The 18,904-nt window shown below is 38.2% G+C and overlaps 1 protein-coding gene across 3 annotated transcripts in view; it reads right to left on the reverse strand.

Annotated features, from left to right (window-relative positions):
* Nucleotides 1-18,904, reverse strand: part of COL28A1 (collagen type XXVIII alpha 1 chain) — a 179,204-nt gene that overhangs the window by 97,785 nt on the left and 62,515 nt on the right. For all 3 annotated transcript variants that reach the window (XM_081531558.1, XM_081531557.1, XM_081531559.1), the window contains 4 exons: nt 17,097-17,165; nt 12,845-12,913; nt 10,280-10,348; nt 105-176 (listed from right to left, as the gene is read on the reverse strand). In XM_081531558.1, the coding sequence (XP_081387684.1) occupies nt 105-176; nt 10,280-10,348; nt 12,845-12,913; nt 17,097-17,165 (279 nt within the window). The remainder of the gene's footprint in view (nt 1-104; nt 177-10,279; nt 10,349-12,844; nt 12,914-17,096; nt 17,166-18,904) is intronic.

Raw genomic sequence — 18,904 nt, forward strand, 5'->3', positions numbered from 1 at the left:
TAGAGAGACTAAGTTCGTCTTGAATGGTTTCATTTGAGCTCTTGCAGGACCAAGATATATGTGGTTTAATAGTTTTATTCCAATAATATGGAAAACAGTGTTACCTTCTTCCCTGCAGCTCCATCTTCTCCTGGTACTCCTGGCTGTCCTGGGAGCCCTGTTGAGCCTGGCTCCCCCTGGTGGATGAGGAGAGATTTTTATTTCCCAGAAGCTCACATTTATCATGGAACTTCACTTTAAGGTACTTGCAGTGGGATGCATCTTATTATAATATCTGAGAAAAGCCTAGGAGCAGGGAAATCTGAATAGTAATTAACAGTCATTAAGCTACTTGACCTTGAGCGAGTTACTTAACATCTCCAGATCTCAGTTTTGGATTATGTTGTTTATTATGGGTTGAACTGTGACCAGCTCCCTCCCCTAAAGATATGTTGAAGTCCTAAACCTTGGCACCAGTGAATGGATCTTATCTGGTAACAAAGTTGAGATGAGGTCATTATTGTGGATCATAATCCAGTGTGACTGGTGTCCTTATAAGAGGAAAATATAATGTGAAGACAGACATGTAGGGAGAACCCCATGTGATGAGAGCCAAGATTAGAGTAATGTAGCTACAAGCCAAGGCATGCCAGCGATTGGCCACCACCAGAAGCTAAGAGGCAGAGAAAAATTGTCCCTGATAGGTTTTGGAGGAAGTACAGCCCTGCAGACACCTTGATTTTTTACTTTTAGCCTCTAGAACCGTGAGAAAATAAATTTCTGTTATGTTAAGCCACACAGTTTGTGGTAATTTGTGACAGCAGCCCTAAAAAAACTAATATAAAAATGAGATGAAATACTTGGGACCCAAACATTGCTTGCAAGTGTAAGATTCAATTATTATACCCACTTTCAAGTCAACTGATAATTTAAGTCCTTTAAAATGTTCAGAGAAAGCACATGCTACTGTCAAACAGTATAGCACTGTCCTTTGTTGTTGTTTAGTCATGTTTGACTCTTTTGCAACCCCATGGACTTTAGCCCGCCAGGCTCCTCTGTCCCTGGGGTTCCCCAGGCAAGAACACTGGAGTGGGTTGCCATTTCCTTCTCCAGGGAAATGGGTCCTGACTGCATTTATTAAGAGCAAAAAATATTGAAAATAATGGGAAATCATTCCAACTAAACGAAACTTTAAAAACTACTGAAAAAAGCACAGTGAACTTAAAAGTAAATAGTAGTGATAGTAGTATTAGTCGCTCAGTCATCTCTGACTCTTTGCAACCCCATGGACTATAGCCCACCAGGCTCATCTGTCCATGGAATTCTTCAGGCAAGAATACTGAAGTGGGTGGCCATTTCCTTCTCCAAAAGTAAATAGTAGGATATAATAAAAATGAGAGAAAAATCATAAACTTGCTAGCAAAAAGCAAGAAGAGTAACAAAATTAAAAGGTAATAAAAACTTAAAAATACTAAGAAAATAAATAAACATCTAACTGTAATGATAAATATTTGTAAAAGAAAAGGCATAAAAAAACAGAATTAGGAATGAAAGGTGAATCTATATACATAGTAAAAATTTTTGATTATAGAAAATTTCTGATAATCTCAAACAAATATATTGGAAACATTAATACATGGATAATCTTCAAGAAAAATATAAATTACATAAATGACATATGAAGGAATGGACAAGCTCAATAAGCCAATACAATTAAATAAATTCAGTCAGTAACTGCAAGTCTGGAACATCCTCTCCCTCCAGGGTCACAGGCTTAGTTGATTTTCCAGTCTAACCTTACCAAATTTTTAAACATGTGAAGAACATATCTCCTCTCTTGTTTCTAAAAAATAGAAAAAGAGGGAACTCTATCCAATTTATTTTATGAGGCTAATAAAACTTTGATTTAAAAAACCCTACAATAAACTGTGGAAAATTCTGAAAGAGATGGGAATACCAGACCACCTGACCTGCCTCCTGAGAAACCTGTATGCAGGTCAGGAAGCAACAGTTAGAACTTGACATGGAACAGACTGTTTCCAAATAGGAAAAGGAGTACGTCAAGGCTGTATATTGTCACCCTGCTTATTTAACTTATATGCAGAGTACATCATGAGAAATGCTGGGATGGATGAAGCACAATCTTGAATCAAGATTGCCAGGAGAAATATCAATAACCTCAGATATGCAGATGACACCACCCTTATGGCAGAAAGTGAAGAGGAACTAAAAAGCCTGTTGATGAAAGTGAGAGAGGAGAGTGAAAGAGTTGGCTTAAAGCTCAACATTCAGAAAACTAAGATCATGGCATCTGGTCCCATCACTTCATGGCAAATAGATGGGGAAACAGTGGAAACAGTGTCAGACTTTATTTTTGGGGGCTCTAAAATCACTGCAGATGGTGATTGCAGCCATGAAATTAAAAGACGCTTACTCCTTGGAAGGAAAGTTATGACCAACCTAGATAGCTTATTTAAAAGCAGAGACATTACTTTGCCAACAAAGGTCCGTCTAGTCAAGGCTATGGTTTTTCCAGTAGTCATGTATGGATGTGAGAGTTGGACTGTGAAGAAAGCTGAGTGCCAAAGAAGTGATGCTTTTGAACTGTGGTGTTGGAGAAGACTCTTGAGAGTTCCGTGGACTGCAAGAAGATCCAACCAGCCCATCCTAAAGGAGATCGGTTCTGGGTGTTCATTGGAAGGACTGATGTTGAAGCTGAAACTCCAATACTTTGGCCACCTCATGCGAAGAGTTGACTCATTGGAAAAGACGCTAATGCTGGGAAAGATTGAGGGCAGGAGGAGAAGGGAACGACAGAGGATGAGATGGCTGGATGGCATCAGCAACCTGATGGACATGAGTTTGGGTAGACTCCGGGAGTTGGTGATGGACAGGGAGGCCTGGCGTGCTGTGATTCATGGGATCGCAAAGAGTCGGACACAACTGAGCTACTGAACTAAACTGAACTGAACAAGATAAGAAAACTAAATTATAGACCAGTCTACCTGAGAAAAAGATTCCAACTTAAGGTTCTCATGTAAATTGAAGAGTGTGTGTGTGTATTAGTTGCTCAGTCATGTCCAACTGTTTGTGACCTCATGGACGGTAGCCTGCCAGGCTCCTCTGTCCATGGATTCTCCAGGCAAGAATACTGGAATGGGTTGCCATTCTCTTCTCCAGGGTGTCTTTCTGACTCAGAGGTTGAACCCAGGTCTCCTGCATTGCAGGCGTATAATTTACCATCTGAGCCACCAGGGAAGCCTTGGAGGAATAGGAACTAGATTTAACTTCCCACTTGATGCAACTAAAAAAAGCAGAAAAAATATATGAAACAATGACATTCATGCTACAGTTTCCCAAGTTTACTATCTGGATGAAGTTTCCAGGCCATTGTTCAGGGAGAGAGAATCCAGAGCAAGTCCAGAAGTCTCTCTAAGGAGACAAAGGTGGGAGTCTGGGTAAGCCAAGATATCAAAAATTCACAAAATAGATTACCAGAGAGAAGGAGTGACATGAAGAGAACTATGAAGATCTACTGAGCATCCCCCTTGAGTATTTAGGTGAATACTGTTCAGCACAGAGTGAAGAAATTACCCCAGGCCATGAAAACAACCACTTGAAAGGATCAGAGAACTGATAGCAGGAGAGATCACTTCACAGTGCTGAGGGCACAGATGAGTTCTTAAAAGAGTATTGCCTTAGTAGTGGTGAAAAATTAGCCCCAGACTAGATACTGCTCCTGTCCTACCTAATAAATCTTAAAAGCAAGATCAGAATGTTCAAACTGTTTTAAAGTAATGTAGAAGCATCTAAGAAAAAAAGCTCAAAAATATTTATAGGAATACAAAAAATATCTAGCACCTAAAAAGGAAAAATTTGCAATGTTTGGCAGCTAATCAAAAGCTATTGAGGATTCAGAAAAGCTGCAGAAAGATGACACAGGTGATAGAATTTATAGATAACATTAAGACAGTTATTATACTGCATTCCATATGTTTAAGGAACTAAAGGAAAATTAAAACTTGTTAATAGACATGAAAGATATTGAAGGATACAACTTGAACTTCTAGAGTTGAAAATTGCAAAGTATGAGATAAAAATACACTGGATAGAATTAAAAGCAGATTAGACATCACTGAAGAAAAGATTAACAAACTGAAAGATATAGCAATAAACTCTACTCAAAATGAAATGGTGGGAGGTGGGTTTGGGACAGGGGGGACACATGTACACCCATGGCTGATTCATGTCAATGTATGATAAAAACCACCACAATGTTGTAATTAGCCTCCAATTAAAATAAATTAATTAATTAAAAAAACAAAGAAAAAAAGAAACACAAAAAAAATGGACTGAATAAGAATAAGCGGAGCATCAGAGAACTGTGAGAAAACTTCAAGCCTTCAAATTTAAGTGGGAGTTTCCTGGCTAAAGGCTGAGGGTGGGAAATATTCAAGAAGTGCTAACCTAATATTTTCCAAATTTGATGAAGTCAATAACTCATAGATCCAAGAAGAACAATGGAATTCAAACATAAGAAATATAAAGAAAATTGAATTAAGGCACATTAGAATTGCATGGCTCAAAGCCAGTGATACAGAGAAAATATCAAATGTACCAGAGAAAATAGACATTATGTAGTGAAAAAAATGTATAGATTACAACAGATTTCTCATCAGAAATACTGCAAATGAGAAGACAGTGGACCAACATTATGAAAGTACTGGGGGAAAGAAAAGAGAGACTTTCCTGGTGGTCCAGTGGCAAAGACTCTGAGCTCCCATGCAAGGGGCCCAGGCTTAATTCCTGGTCAGGAAACTAGATCCCTCATGCTGCAACTAAGGCCTGGTACGGCCAAATAAAATAAATAAATATATAATTATTTTTTAAAGAAGAAAAAGCCATCAATATAGACTTCTGTACCCAGTGAAAATATAGACAGAATGCAGACTCTTTTGGAAACCAATTTAACAATTTGTTGAAAAGCTAAACAGATACTTATTGTATGACCCAGTTATTTTACTCCTAGGTTTTTACCCAAAAACAGGGAAAACGTATGTCTATACAAAGACATGTACATAAACATTCAAAAGAGTTTTATCTATAATATTAAAAAGCTGGAGAAAACCAAATTGTCACTGAGAGGTGAATGGATGACCAAACTGCACTATATGCATACAATGGAGTTCTATTCATCAATAAATAATAACAAATTATTATATATGTTAAACACAGATTTCAGAATAACTTCCTGAGTGAAAAAAGATTGGAAAAAAGTATATAGCAAATTATGCTACTTATATGAAATTCTAGGAAATGTAAACTAATCTCTGATAACAGAAAGCAGAAATCAGTTATTACCAGATGATAGGAAAGCAGATCTACAGAAAACAGATCAATAAAGATAGGAGAAATTAGGGAGAGATGAAAGGATGCTATTACAAAGAAATACATAATAATTTGGGGAGTGATAGATGTTTTCATCATCCTCAAAAACATATATATATATATATGTATACACACACACACACACACATACACACACACACACACGTCAAACTTACCAAATTGTACACTTTAGTCGTGTGCTTTTATTGTATGTCAATCATGCAATAAATAGAATTATATAAAGTGGGTGCACAAATCCTGAATAAAAGATTAATCAATTGAATTATTGTTATTAAAAATATACATTATAATCAGTTGAGTTTATCTCAAAGAATGTCAGGATGTTTCAACATCTCAAAAATCTTCAAATGTAATATTAACAAATTAAAAGAGAAAAGTAATATGATTATCTTAGTAGATGCAAAATCTAGTAAAATCCAATACTCACTTATGATTAATAAGCAATTTTGTACAATTGAAATAGAGAATCGCCTTAACCTAATAGTATCTGTCAAAAACCTACATCAAATATCACAGTTAAAACTGAAATTTTAGGAGCACATCCACTTCCTTTAAATATTGCATTGGGGATCCTAGCAGTGAAAAATGAATAAGAGAAAGAACTGAAAAGGAACAGGCATAACTGTTTTTATTTTTAGACAATATGCCTGTGCTCACAAGGAGTAAAAAAGCAAGAGACTTTACAATTAGAAATGAAAAACTATATCAAGTGGGTGGACACAAAAATCAATATAGCAAAATAAGACAATAACAACAATAACTTCCTTATAGACACATTATAGTTAATTGAAAAGTACAAAAAAAGAAAACAATTCACAATCATAAAAATTTACCCAAGGTACCTTTTTAACTAAAAAAGAGATGTTTATGGATAAAATAAAAACTATTTTTGTGAAAAAGTAGAGTTTTACTCTGTGGTTTGAAAGACTCAATGTTTGAAGATTCAGTGCAGTTTCAAAAACTCCAACGGAATATTTTGTCAAATTTGACAAGCCATTTCTAAAATGTATATGTTAGAACCAAGAATAGCCAGGGAAGAAGATGAGAGTATTTTCCCTACAGATGATAAAACATTATAAATCTATCATAATCCAGACAGAGAGATAGTAGCACTGAAAGGTATTAATAAGCAAATGGAGTGGCATAGAGAACTCAGGCACTGATACTCATACATATAGAAACTTGATACATAACATTGGAGGTGTTACAAGTCAGTGTGGCAATTTAATAACTGATGCTAGGATATTTGGTTACCGTATAGGGGAAGATAGATTCCCTACCTTGCCCTAGCCACAAAAATAAATTCCAAGTGTATTAAAGATATAAATTTTAAACAGTAAAGCACCAACATTTTCAAAAGAAAATATGTAAAAATATATTATGACTTTGGGGTCAACAAATGTTTTAAAATAATATTCCAAAGACTCAAACCATAAAAGGATAGAAATACATCAAAATCGAAAAATTCTATGCACTGAAAAGCACTCTAAGTGAAAAAGACAAGCCGTATCTTAAGCTATGAGAGGAATACTCAATATCCAAAAAATGAGTATCTACAGGAATTTATAAAAAAGAAAATCTGAGGTCTAATCATTAAGCAGTCAAAAACTGTTCAGTTAGTTATCAGGGAATAAGAACTGAACCAATGAGATGTATTTTTTTACACATTTCACACTGGCAAGAATGTAGCAAAAAGGGCATTGCTATCTGTTGCTGGAGGGAGGGTAAACTGGTCTGAACACTGTTCAGTTCAGTTCAGTCGCTCAGTCGTGTCCGACTCTTTGCCACCCCATGAATCACAGCACGCCAGGCCTCCCTGTGCATCACCAACTCCCGGAGTCTACCCACACCCATGCGCATCGAGTCGGTGATGCTATCCAGCCATCTCATCCTCTGTCGTCCCCTTCTCCTCCTGCCCCTAGTCCTTCCCAGCATCAGGGTCTTTTCCAATGAGTCAACTCTTTGCATGAGGTGGCCAAAGTATTGGAGTTTCAGCTTCAACATCAGTCCTTCCAATGAACACCCAGGACCGATCTCCTTTAGGATGGACTGGTTGGATCTTCTTGCAGTCCAAGGGACTCTCAAGAGTCTTCTCCAACACCACAGTTCAAAAGCATCAATTCTTCGGCACTCAGCTTTCTTTACAGTCCAACTCTCACATACATACATGACTACTCGAAAAACCATAGCCTTGACTAGATAGAACTTTGTTGGCAAAGTAATGTCTCTGCTTTTAAATATGCTATCTAGGTTGGTCATAACCTTCCTTCCAAGGAGTAAGCGTCTTTTAATTTCATGGCTGCAATCACCATCTGCAGTGATTTTGGAGCCCCAAAAATAAAATCTGACACTGTTTCCACTGTTTCCCCATCTATTTTCCATGAAGTGATGGGACCAGATGCCATGATCTTAGTTTTCTGAATGTTGAGTGTTAAGCCAACTCTTTCACTCTCCTCTTTCACTTTCATCAGAGGCTCTTTAGTTCTTCTTCACTTTCTACCATAAGGGTGGTGTCATCTGCATATTTGAGGTTATTGATATTTCTCCCAGCAATGTTGCTGCTGCTGCTGCTGCTGCTAAGTCGCTTCAGTCGTGTCCGACTCTGTGCGACCCCATAGACGGCAGCCCACCAGGCTTCGCCATCCCTGGGATTCTCCAGGCAAGAATACTGGAGTAGGTTGCCATTTCCTTCTCCAGTGCATGAAAGGGAAAAGTGAAAGTGAAGTCGCTCAGTTGTGTCCGACTCTCAGCGACCCCATGGACTGTAGCCTACCAGGCTCCCATGGACTGTAGCCTACCAGGCTCCTCCGTCCATGGGATTTTCCAGGCAAGAGTACTGGAGTGGGGTGCCATTGCCTTCTCCGTCCCAGCAATGTACCCATTGTTTATTTGGGGCAGGATTTTCACAATATGAAAATTGAAAACTTGTATACTCTGTGATCTTCCAATTCATAGCAATCTGTTGTCTACTGATAGGAGAAATATATATCCTTACACAAGACGAAACCCAGAGAATGTTTATGGCAGCATTATCGGCAAATGCACAAAATAGAAAGTAATTTAAACATCAATCAGTAATGAAGTATTCTCATACAGTGTAGTATCATAAAGCGATTAAACTGAATCAAAGGCATATAAAAGCACAACACATAAGGCTGTGTATAAATATATTGCCAAATGATATATTATGTAAAGTTCAAGAATATCAAAAAACAATATATGGCTTATGAATAAAATTGTGGGACAATCATATGAACTTTGAAAGAATGATAAACACTAAATTCATGATAAATGATTATGTCTGGGGAGGGAAGGGGGGACAGCAGAATCGGGGAGCACAGACAGAGATCTTCAGCTATATGTGCAATACTTCTTTAAAACATTTTAGAATACATGTGGCAAAATGTTGATATTTGATAAAGCTGGGTTGTGGAATACATGGCTGTTCTTTGTTATTCTCTACAGTAGTGAGTATATTTTAAGTATTTCATTTTTTAAAATGAGAGAAGCTTAAGATTACGTATCTATTTAGTGCAAGATTGGGATTTGAACTCAGGTCGTCTAAGTGCCTCATAGTCTTGCTACCCTATATGGCCCCTCTGAAATTGGCATTAAATGACATAATATGACTATATACACATATATACTATAGACATAAACATATATATATGTATATACATGTATACGTACATAGCATAGTTAGTACTTAACACATGTGACACAGCAAAACCATTCAGCAAATGGCAGCTATTATCACTATATTAGTATATTTTTTGTCTCTTGCAATTATATGTTTATGTATATGAAACTTGTATATATTTGTCTTAGACCGTATCTTACATATTATTTTAATACCCAAACTCTCTTAAGAATCATGACAGTGACTTCAGAACAATGATGAATTTTAATCCTCAGCGTGGCTTGCCAGCTTCTAGATGCCTTCAGGATGAGTTATAGAAATTGTGAAGCGTAAAACAAGGATTCATTTATTATTCAACAGCACTTATTGAGTACCTATTGTGTCCCTCAAACTGAGGATTTAGTAATAAAGAAGAAAAGGAGACAGAGTCCCTGCCCCAGAGGGGTAGCACTGTTCAATGGAAATATAAAGCAAGCCATATATGTAATTATAATTTTATTAATAGCCACATTTACAACTTTAAAAGAAACAGATAAAGACAATTCTAATAATATATTTTACTTAATACACCTGAAATTTTGTCATTTCAATATGTACTCCATATACAAATATATTAATCATATAGTTTACATTCATTTTTTTTGTACCAAGCTTTGTAATCCAGAGTGTGTAGTACCTTTGTAGCATCCCTCAGTTCATACCAGCCACATGTCAGGTACTCAGTAACGCCATGTGGCAAGTACCTGCCATTTCTAGAGGGCTGTGCATTTCTAGAGGGTGTAGTACAATGAAGAGTAATTCAAAAAACATGCAAGTTAAGTGGTAAAATCAAGGGGAACAAACAGTGTGCTTTTAAATAACTGAGTAACAATAGTGGGGTGGACATACTTTAGGTCTAGTAAATGAATTTTGAGGAAGTATCTTCTGAGCTGAGACCTGAAGGATGAGAAGGAGCCAGCCACAAAACAAGAGAAGGGAAGTAAGCTTTACTGAAATTCTACTAAACTTTTATAATATTGCAGGCAACAATGTTCTTAAAGAATCACTCTGAAAGAGGTCAAAAAGGACCTCTAATGCTAATAAATTAATAATAGAAACATAGTTGTCATTAAAATAAACTAATATTTTGGTTCTTCTTAAACCATATGACTTGAGCATCAGACTCTCTTTCGAATAAATATTCTCCTCTGGATATAAATGAAGCTTTACATAATATGACATAAATGCCTCTAACTAGCTTAGACAACTCACCTTTGGACCTTGTATTCCAAGTCCCACTGGTCCTCTAGGGCCTGTAGGGCCCATCTGGCCAACTTCTCCCTAGTGAGGAAAGAGTATTTGAAGAGTATTTGACTCTAGCACCAAAATAAAAATAACATATACCTACCTTTGATCTCTTAAGAGCAAAACATATCAGCAAAATAAGATAAAACTGAGTTTCATATGCTCCATCCACATATGTGTGTACATGCGTTTATCTGTTCAAATATAGATATATTTCAAGCAAATATATATATGTACATATATATGTATATGTGGTCTGATTTTAAAGACAGGCTGTGTATAATACTCAAAATTAACTTTGAGTCCCCAAGAAGGGCACCTGAAAAAGATCAGCAGTTATAATCCACAGCAACTATAATTGACACATGAGAAACCAAGATTACTGCTGATCCAAAGCAGTATCATAACCAGAGAGAACAACCCGAGCTTTCACCACTGAGCTCAAATCAGAAATTTCAAGGACAGTGACTGTATTCTCTCGAGTTACTTCTCACAGGGGACTCTCAAAGGAATCTACTGAAAGGAAGGTACTCTCAGAGAGGTGAAATGAAAGTCGCTCAGTCGTGTCCGACTCTTTGCAACCCCATGGACTATACAGTTCATGGATTCTCCAGGCCAGAATACTGGAGTGGGTAACCTTTCCCTTCTCCGGGGGATCTTCCCACCAGGGATTGAACTCTGGTCTCCTGCATTGCAGGCGGATTCTTTACCAGCTGAGCCACAAGGGAAACACTCAGAGAAGTGTTTATTTAATAATGCTTAGTGATTCTTTGAAGCAACATTAAGGACAGCTGCTTAAACAGTGTCATGCCTCTCCCCAAAGGATAAATAATGGTTCTAATTTAGAAGATAAATTGCCTCCAAGTTCATAGAAAACTTTTATTGGCTAGGTTATTTCCAACTCCGTATCTTTAAACATTTTGGTTGTTGAAACTACTGTGGGATCATTGGTGAGAATAAAAACTAGCTAACCCACAGTAACCTCTACTGATATTACTGCTTGAGTTGCTCGAACAGGGTCTCACAAGTAAAAGTAATAAAAACAATAAATTAAGATTGTGTAAGTATAGTCTGCCTCCTCAGTAGCCACCAGTTCCATATTTGTGGATTTGAAAGAGTCCCCATAAAATTAAGTCCCTCTGCTGAGTTTGTGATTAACCTCTCTATCCAAAACTTTATTCCCTTTCTTGTCTGCCCTGCTCCCATTAGGATTAAGAAGTATCAAAGAAAAGGGGGGGGGGGTTGAAACTGAGCAGGACCCTGTGGACCCCTCCTGGGTTCAAAAGCTCCTCCCATTTCCCCCACTTCTTGTTTGTAGATAAAGACTTGAGTCTCCTGGGCCTTCACTGAATTCCAAAGAGCAGGCACAGGCAGTTACTAATTAGGGAAGTGAAGGAATGCAGAAACAAAGGAAAACCAGTTAAACAAGAAAAGTAGTGACAATAGTTCAGTGATAAAGCAGTTCCTTCTCTTTAGGAACTTTAGGTCTTAGGGACCGACATAACAATCGTATGGATATCTGTGAGTTGTTCTTTAAGAACTAAGATCCGCCTCCACCACCTGCCTCTTGTTTGTAGAAGCTTAGCATCTCTGACTCCTTATTGTACCTATCTGTTCTGCTGCTTTAATCACTGAGTCATGAGCCTCTGCTCAGGTCTGCATGTAGACTTGTTAATTACTAAAGCGGTTCTGCTTGCAGGTTACAGGCTGTACAAACTTACCTCGCATGAGGAGATAAGAAAATATGAACAAAAATAATGATTGTCTTGTCAAGATTTATAGGAACATCAGGACCAGACTGAGGTCAATTGACCAAGAATGAAATGTTATCACAACCCTCCTTGGACCCTCACTGTGGTTGTCCTTCTCTTCTTGATCTTAACCCCTTCCAGCTTCTCCCTTCCCTAGCAATAAAGAAGCTTGAATTCTATCCCAAAATAGGATGGTTCTTTAGAACATTAGTGCACCATTTTCTCAGTTTGTTGGCTTTTTGAAAGAAGTTGATTTTCCTCTCCCCAACACTGTGCCTCTCGACTTATTGGCCCTTCATTCAGCAAGTGGTATGAGCTTTGACTCGGCTACAGTTTAGCCAAACTTGGTTGGAAAATACTCAGAAAAGAAATTCCAAAATTTTCCAAAAGCAAAACCTGAATTTGCCACATGCCAGCAACTAAATGCTTTGTAACCTTTACAATGTATTTGGTATTAGAAGTTATCTAGAGATGATTTTTAAAATACAGGGAGATATGACTAGATTAAGGGACTGGAGCATCCTTTGGTATGGGGAAGGGAGTGGGAATCCTAGAATCATCCTTCCAGCGGATGCCAAGGGACAAAGTGAAAGCTGCTAAGAGCATAAAGAATGCACATTACATTTTCTAAATCATTAGGAATATCAGTAGCATTTTGCATTAAATAGAGATCTCTGATTTTGAAGTTCATCCCCTCTGCTGCCTTCCAAATGCACTAGCCACTGACCAGAAAACGGCAATTAGAAAATAGATTAAACTCTTCTCTCATTTAGAAAGTTACCTTGGGACCAGGCGAGCCTTGTCCTGGGGGCCCTTGTGGGCCAGGTGGGCCAATAGGACCTTGGATTCCCTTTAAAATAAAATTGAAAGAATAACATTAGTGAAATTAAGAAGGAATTTAAAACAAGAGAAGTTTCAAATCCTCTAAAGTAAAAGTTCAGTTCACATCCCATAGTCGATTACTTGTACTCAATAAATACTTACTGAATGGGTGGCTGAGGCTGCTAGTGGAACCATAATATGCAATTCTACCATTTTTCCATAGTAAGAGTAATTTTAACTGGCCTGCATTTCTTCTTAGAGTAACAACCACCTTTCCTGATCCCTGTTGCAGCGGGTATTGCCTGGGTTCTATCCCATGGGATATGAATGATGAATGAGGGGATTTGTACAATTTCTGGTTCACTCTAAAGGAAGGATATACCTCTCCACCCCTGTCCCCGTCCCCCTTGCTGAAGTGAAGGCACGGTGCCTGCCTATCCTGGGTCAGGTGGATGGGGAAAGCACTCTTAGAATGTCAGACTACCAAGAATGAAGAAGCCAGAGACTCTGAAGACCCTAATGAACAGAGGCAACACACCAGCTTTGAGTTTTAAACAGGAGAAATACAGTTTCATCTTATTAACCTATTTCACCTCTCAGTCACATACAGGCACACCTGTATCCTAGCTGTACCAAGGGATATCTATCAGGATGTGAAATGGAAAATTTGACCTAGGCTCTAAGAAGCAAAAGCCTGCAAACACCAAACTGAAGAATGTTCTAATACTTGCCTCTCATTCACATTGTGAGTGTAAAAAAGGAGAAGATACAGGATTTAATAAGGTCTTCTCCAGAGAAAACAGTCTCCTAAAGTGTTTTATTTGGAGAAAATGGGGAGAAGTTTACCACATTATAGAAAGGGACTATCAGTGAAACCACTAGGAGACTTTGATTTTTGTTTTTGGAACACAATGGACCAGTGTCTGACTCGTACTGAAGAAAGCTAAAACATGCTGTGATAGCCAAGAGAGGGCTGGGGTGGGGTAAGCCTGTGCATCCAGAGTTTGTCAGTGCAAAGGCCATGCAAGTTTTTTTTTTTCTGTGAACCAGATGTACTCTAGATTCCTGGAGTTGGCCTGGAACTGCTTTGATTTCTGTCCAAGAGGACCTGGAAGAATAATGGAATGCCAGCTGAGAGAGTCCATATAGAGTAAATATATTCCCAGAAAAGCAGAGGCTGATGGGGAGAAACAGCTGGAGGAAAAGAGTCCTTTGTCGGTGTCCCAGGAGGGGCAGTGCAGGAACCCCACCAGGAAGAATGTCAGCATCAAACATCTGTCAAGACCAGAAGACCCAAAGCCGTCTGACAATAGACCAGCCAAGAAAGAACCTCCATGCCCTTCCCGTCTGTTCCCATCCTCGATTCAGCCTGGGAGGGATCAGAAGTACATTCCATCCCATGGACCACAAGCTCATACAAAATGAATGAAGATTAAAAGGAAACTCCATACATTGACTACATAGTTTGTATTACACAATTAAAACTGACTTGAAACTTAGAGGTAATCCTATGTATGTTTAGTCACTCTGTTGTGTCTGACTCTTTTGGGACCCCATGGACTGTAGCCCACCAGTCTCCTCTGTCCATGGGATTTTCCAGGCAAGAATACTGGAGTGGTTAGTCCTTTCCTTCTTCAGGGAATCTTCCCAACCCAGGGGTCAAACCCGCAGCTCCTGCCATATCTCCTTCACTGGAGGCAGATTCTTTTACCCCTGAGCCACCATGGAAGCTCCTAGAGTTGATCCTATAACTTACTGTTACCTAAAAGTGATAGGAAAGTCTGTAGCCTGCTGGTGATTTTTTTCTGTGGTAGGAAAAAGAAAAAACTTTCCCCACTGAAAAAAAATTTAAAGGGATGATGAAAGAAAAACTAAGACTTTGTTATATTTATCCCCCACAGGTCACAGTTATGCAAATAATGGTTGCAAATACATGATAATTTTATTACAAATGTGATCTTATTTTCTCCAGCTAGATGATACATCTGCTTGTTCATTTTTAAAGTACAGATATCATTCCCATCTTCTCTGTGGTTAATGAAGATGAAGCACTTCAAACAGTTTAAGGAAGCTAAGGTGCAGTATTTATACTGAACCATTATAAGAAGGGAATCCTTCCTGACTTTTACAACAGTCTACAAGTACCACATGAGGATCCAAAAAATTAAAAGGATATGTGCATATAGGCATGTACACATGTATATGTGGTTATTTATATTTCGCCTTATTTTATAAGATATTTGAAGTAGTCAAGCCTCCATATTTAATGAAAATCTGCAGAGGCCACTTGAGAGAAATTGTAAACATGTTGCTGGAAACAGAAGTTCCCCCAGAAACAGATGAGTGGGAAAATTAATGTCTATAAGAAAAATGAAAAGATTTAACAATAACCGTAATTCAATGGGTTAGCATGTTATATTAAGCATAAGAAGAAAAATGGGTAACCACCTGTGCAGAGGTTAAATTTAAATAGAATATAAATCCTTTGTCTTAAAAGGGTAAACAAGTTTTTTGCTTGTTCAGTTTACAAATGACACATTGCATTCAATTTCCTACCCAGTAGGAGTCAGCTGCATATGGTCACATACACCTTGAAAGGTTTTTACTCTTGGAAAAGAAGAGGGTGAGAAAGCAAAAGAAGTCAAAGAGGTGTGGTTTGTTTGTTTGTTTGTTTTCTTTTCAAGCTGTAGAACAACTTCCACTGAGAAGCAGCATCTGAAAAGGCTTGGCTTTCTTTGAACCTCATTTTCAGCCCCACAATGGTGACTCAGCACCAGGAACAGCACAAAGCCCAGGATGTAACAGCACTGTCACTTCCAAGATCAGGAACTAGCTGAAACTACTTTGCTGAAAGAAAACTATAAAGCTTGAGAATGCCTGGTGGCATAGTCAAACCATGACCCTGGTGAAGTCCAAAAACAACAGCTCTTAATTATTATCTAAATATTTATATACAGATTTATCTTGGCTTCTCCTGCACCTTAATCCTCCTGATGTATTATACTAGGACCGCTACCAAGGGGAAGGAAACAGAAAAAGGAGTAATATCCAACTTGGCTGTTGCTTGAATTAATAACAAAAAATACTGATTAATTAGCATATAATTAGAAATAAACTCAGAGTTTATGTCAACAATGAGATTCCAAATTATCCCCTTTTTTTTATCCTTCTCTCCCTATTCTAGATAAGTGTTAGTGGTTCAGTCGTGTCCAACTCTGCGACCCCATGGACTGTAGCCCACCAGGTTCCTCTATCCATGAAATTCTCCAGGCAAGAATACTGGAGAGGGTAGCCATTCTGTTCTCCAGGAGATCTTCCCAATCCAGTGATAAAACCCGGGTCTCCCACATTGCAGGCAGATTCTTTACCATTTGAGCCACGCATCCTAGATAAAGGAAGTATTATTTGTTCACTAGGCAATAGAATAATTCAAACCATAATCATAAATTTTAAACTTTTTGCCACTTTCTACACCAGAAGACATTCAAAATAAATTTGGATTTGTTGGTCACTTTGATCACATGAGATTATATAGGTAGATAGTAATGTTATATTATCTTCATATTATTTCAGTTAAACAAAATTGCCTCGCTTTTTGAAAAGTTATGATCAGAAGAATTTGGAAGAAGTTCCAGCCATAAACGTAGAAACAGCCTCACAGATCTTTCCTTTCTTCTGACCAAGAGTCATTTATACTGCTCTGTGGTTTGCCTCTATTCAGGGACGGTGCCCCTTTGGTAAAGTGAGTGCCTCTAATGCTGGTCCTTGTTTAGGGTTTTTTGTTTTTTTTTTCATAGATTGCTATGTGACTAGAAAATGGGAAACACTACTCTACTGGCATCAGAACAGAATGGGATTTCATCAGCCATAAAGATTCAAGGGGAAAAACAAACACAACCCAACAGGTAAATAAAATATTCAGTTTCCCAAAGGAAACCAAAAACTTCGAAACCTTTATCCTGTAAATTAGGCTTTAATGTTAACAGTCACAGCATCGAGAAACGCACAATTTATTTTTTAAGTCTTTGTAAGTTCTCAAAACTAGAATCGTGTGGAACCATCTTATCCCTTCCTACATACCCGTTTGGATATACCATTGCAATTCCACTATCAAATGTACTCATAGCTGTTTGCAGGACTGGCCTTCAGTGAACACCAGGTTTAGGCCAGAATGTTCTGTACAAAAGGGAAAGAGAGAAAGCATCAATTACCTGTTCCCCTTGACTCCCAATTCCAGGGATGCCCATTGGTCCTTGGGGTCCCACAGGTCCCATATCCCCCTGTGTAGAAATAAGTCAGAAATATAACAATACAGTTAACCTCATTCTTTCACACTTTGCTAATCTTGCAATATGATGGATTAAAGTCTATCTTTTAAACCATAAAGAAGATCAACACGGAAAGTTACAAAACACCATTGCTTTTAAATAGTGTGTGGTTCAAATTTGCCAAAATAGCGAATAATGTTTTCACAAAAATGGTGTATGTTTGCACCAGCTTATATTCATCAATCATTTTTCCACACGGGAACCAAAAATTCAAAAATTGTTGTTATACTGACACAAACACTTCTTGTTAGGATCATAACAGAAATATTTAAAAGCATAAAATTCATAGGATGGAAGAAAATCAGTATTTGAGAGAGGAATTAAAGAATAATATTTTTTAAATTTCTAAATACCTTTTTCCTCAAAATCCTATGAAAATGCATTTTAAAACTTAAGAAATTATCTAAGGTAAGTTCAGCAAAATGAAAGAACTTCACCTTCTTATTCCATGAATAATTTTGAGAAATAAAGTGAGAGTTATCAGTGAGAACAGTATCATTCATCCTTTCTCTGTGTATTTCAACAAATATTTGTTGAGTGCTTATTATGTGCCGAGAATTACTCCAAACATGGGGAAATAGCAGTGACCAAAACAGACAAAACTCTCTTTCCTCGTAGATCTTTCATTTTCTTGGGGAAAACAGAAGATAATAAACAAGACAGAAGAAATAAATAGTATGCTAAATGATGATAAGTGCTAAGGAGAAAAATAAAAGGAGGAATGGGGAGACAGCTGCAATCTGGGGAAAGGTGATTCAGGATGGTCTTACTGATGAGAGGGATAAACCAGGTAGAAACTTGGAGGGAAAGCATTCCAGGCAAAGCAAACATCCATGCAAGGAAGATGCCTGGAACATTCCAGAAACAGCAAGGAGACAATGTGGCTGGAGCTAGTGAGCATGAGGGAAAGTTGTAGAAGAGGAAGTCAAGCATGTGTGGCAGTGGGCTCAGGCAGAGCAATCGATAGGGCCTTTTAGGCCATTGTGAGGACTTTGGCTTTTCTCTGAGTGAGCTGAGAAGCCACTAGAGGATTTTGAGCAGAGGAGTGAAAGATCTGGCTTAGTCTTGAAATGTTCACTCTGGAAGTCACATTGAGAACAAATGGAAGAGATGTCCGTATGAGAGATGCTTGTGGCCTGGACCAGGCTGTTGTGTGAAGGTGGTGGGGAGTGCTCAGATCCTAGACAGATTTTGCAAGTAAAGCCAACAGGATTTGCTACAGATCGAGGATATCTTTGAGGTTTGTAGGAAAATATACTTGTCACTTATTGAGAGGGAAAAGACTGAGATGAAGCAAGGCTGGGGAAGGGTGTAATACCAGTAGCTCAGTTTTGGACGTGTTAAGTTTGAGATACCTGAAGCAAACATCCAAACAGAGATATCAAGTAGGTGGGAGGGGTGTGAGCCGGAGATGCCAATTTGGGCACTCTCGCGATATAGATGGTATTTGAAGCCAAGACTGGGTGAGTTTTCAAGTAGAAAGAGAAGAGGGAAGGTTCAAGGACTGAGCCCTTTGGGTGCTCCAAGTATTAGAGGTCATAGAGATGAAGAAGAACCAGCAGTGGAGACTGAAAAGTACACAGCCAGAGAGATCAGGTGAAGATATTCTTTCAAGAAGGTGAGGATCCTAGTGGATGATGCTACTGATAGGCCAAGTAAATTGACAACTGAGAGTTGACCACTGGATTAGG

Source organism: Giraffa tippelskirchi, chromosome 10, assembly GCF_054371585.1.
Source record: "Giraffa tippelskirchi isolate mGirTip1 chromosome 10, T2T-mGirTip1v1.2.pri, whole genome shotgun sequence".
NCBI lineage: Eukaryota > Metazoa > Chordata > Mammalia > Artiodactyla > Giraffidae > Giraffa > Giraffa tippelskirchi.